Source organism: Parasteatoda tepidariorum, chromosome 9 (assembly GCF_982258835.1).
Source record: "Parasteatoda tepidariorum strain Cologne lab strain chromosome 9, Ptep-v5.0, whole genome shotgun sequence".
NCBI lineage: Eukaryota > Metazoa > Arthropoda > Arachnida > Araneae > Theridiidae > Parasteatoda > Parasteatoda tepidariorum.
The window spans coordinates 49,012,540-49,014,142 of NC_141763.1; the positions used below are offsets into that span (position 1 = coordinate 49,012,540).

Genomic DNA, 1,603 nt, shown 5'->3' on the forward strand with positions numbered 1-1,603 from the left:
TTTACTCTCTAATAAAACGAAGTAGTAATTGATAAAAAAAAAAAGAAATGAATAAAATTCGCAAACTTTTCAAATTCTTTTGAACAAATAAAGTTTATTGACTTATGTCCAAAAAATAAGTTTTGTTTTAACTTTATTTCTAAAATTAGAAACAACTCAAGATTTATAAATTTAAAATCAGTAATAGAAGCCCATTAAATTATTAGAAGTTTTATCCGAAAGGTTTTTAATAAATTAAAAGAAAGTAAAAAAATAACCTAACAAATTTATTTACTTTGTAATTTAATTCCTTATGGATGCCTTAAATTAGATTTCCGATAATTTTCACATTTAAAAATATAAAAAAAGTTTTGTCAGAAAATAAATAAAAAACTTACCTAATTAATGAAGAAACTTTTCTTTATAAATTCTTTTCAATAATAGATTGTGTTCAGAACAAGGTTACGACGGCGATCACGAAGTTAATCCCATTGAAAATAATCTACAAGAAACGATTTCAAATCGCGAAGGTGCGAAAACGAACTTGTGATATAACGATATAAGGTCTCAAAAGTGATTCTGATTCTACCGCTCATCAGTCAAGGCCGTCTCAACATAACGAAACAATATCGTCTTCCACAGCGCGAGTTGGCATCGGAACGTAAGAGAAAGTCCTTGCGTGTATCGCTATATCGTCTTCTTCACTCGACGGCTTAAATCAGATTTCTGATGCATCGCTTGGAATGAAAGTTGCTGTATCGGTTTGCCGATATAGGCGTTAAATCGATATGTCGCGATATATCGATTTATAGCCCAGTCCTAGTTACAAGTAGTGTTACAAGACCTATAAATGATTTTGCGGCCGACCACAAACTTGTTTTCAATGCCTTAAAATCGGTGACTTCATTTTTTACCACAAATAGACGTTTATACAACTACCAACCTCAGATTTTCATCGGCGGAGTTCGGATGCCTTATGACAAAAACCCTAAATACTTGGGTTTTATCGTAGACCCAGAGTTTTATTGTAATAGACACATTGACTCCCTGGTTAACAGGAGTAGAAGTCGTCTCAATATTCTAAAGTATATCGCAGGCAGAGACTGGGGGGCTGACTCAGCCACCCTTAGAACAACCTATACTGCCCTCGTGAGACCCATATTGGAATATGGTTTCCAGGTCTACTCCTGTGCTTCGGCCAGTAATCTCCAGAAGCTTGAAAAAGTTCAGCATAGTGCAGCCAGAATTATTTCTGGATTGCGTAATAGTTGCCCGAGTCATATTCTACTATATGAAACAAATTTACAGCCCTTGGAAATGAGAAGGGAATTTAACCTTGTTAAATACTATGCGAAATTGGCTAGCTTGGGCACTCAGAATCGGACTGCTGAATTTTTGCTTAATTGGCAAAGTTATCAAAGATTTTTTAATCTTTGATAATTTTGCCAATTAAGCAAAAAGGACAGCCCTCTTTCTCGGGCCCTTTCGCTTGATGCAGTAGAGTTCAATGTTGATCCGCAATTCATCTGCAGTCCTGTATGTCCCATTGCGGGCTTGCCCAGAGTGTTTTTCCATACTACACTGCTCTCCGAGGTTACTAAGGGCAACCACCCTCCGGAGTACT

At 36.0% G+C, this 1,603-nt stretch overlaps 1 protein-coding gene across 1 annotated transcript in view; it reads left to right on the plus strand.

Moving 5' to 3' along the window:
- The first annotated feature begins 948 nt into the window (after positions 1-948).
- Positions 949-1,603, plus strand: part of LOC147804044 (uncharacterized) — a 963-nt gene continuing 308 nt past the window's right edge. The window contains exons 1-2 of the mRNA XM_087151395.1: positions 949-1,385; positions 1,434-1,603. The exon at positions 1,434-1,603 is cut by the window's right edge and continues 308 nt beyond it. Of these exons, the coding sequence (XP_087007521.1) occupies positions 949-1,385; positions 1,434-1,603 (607 nt within the window). The remainder of the gene's footprint in view (positions 1,386-1,433) is intronic.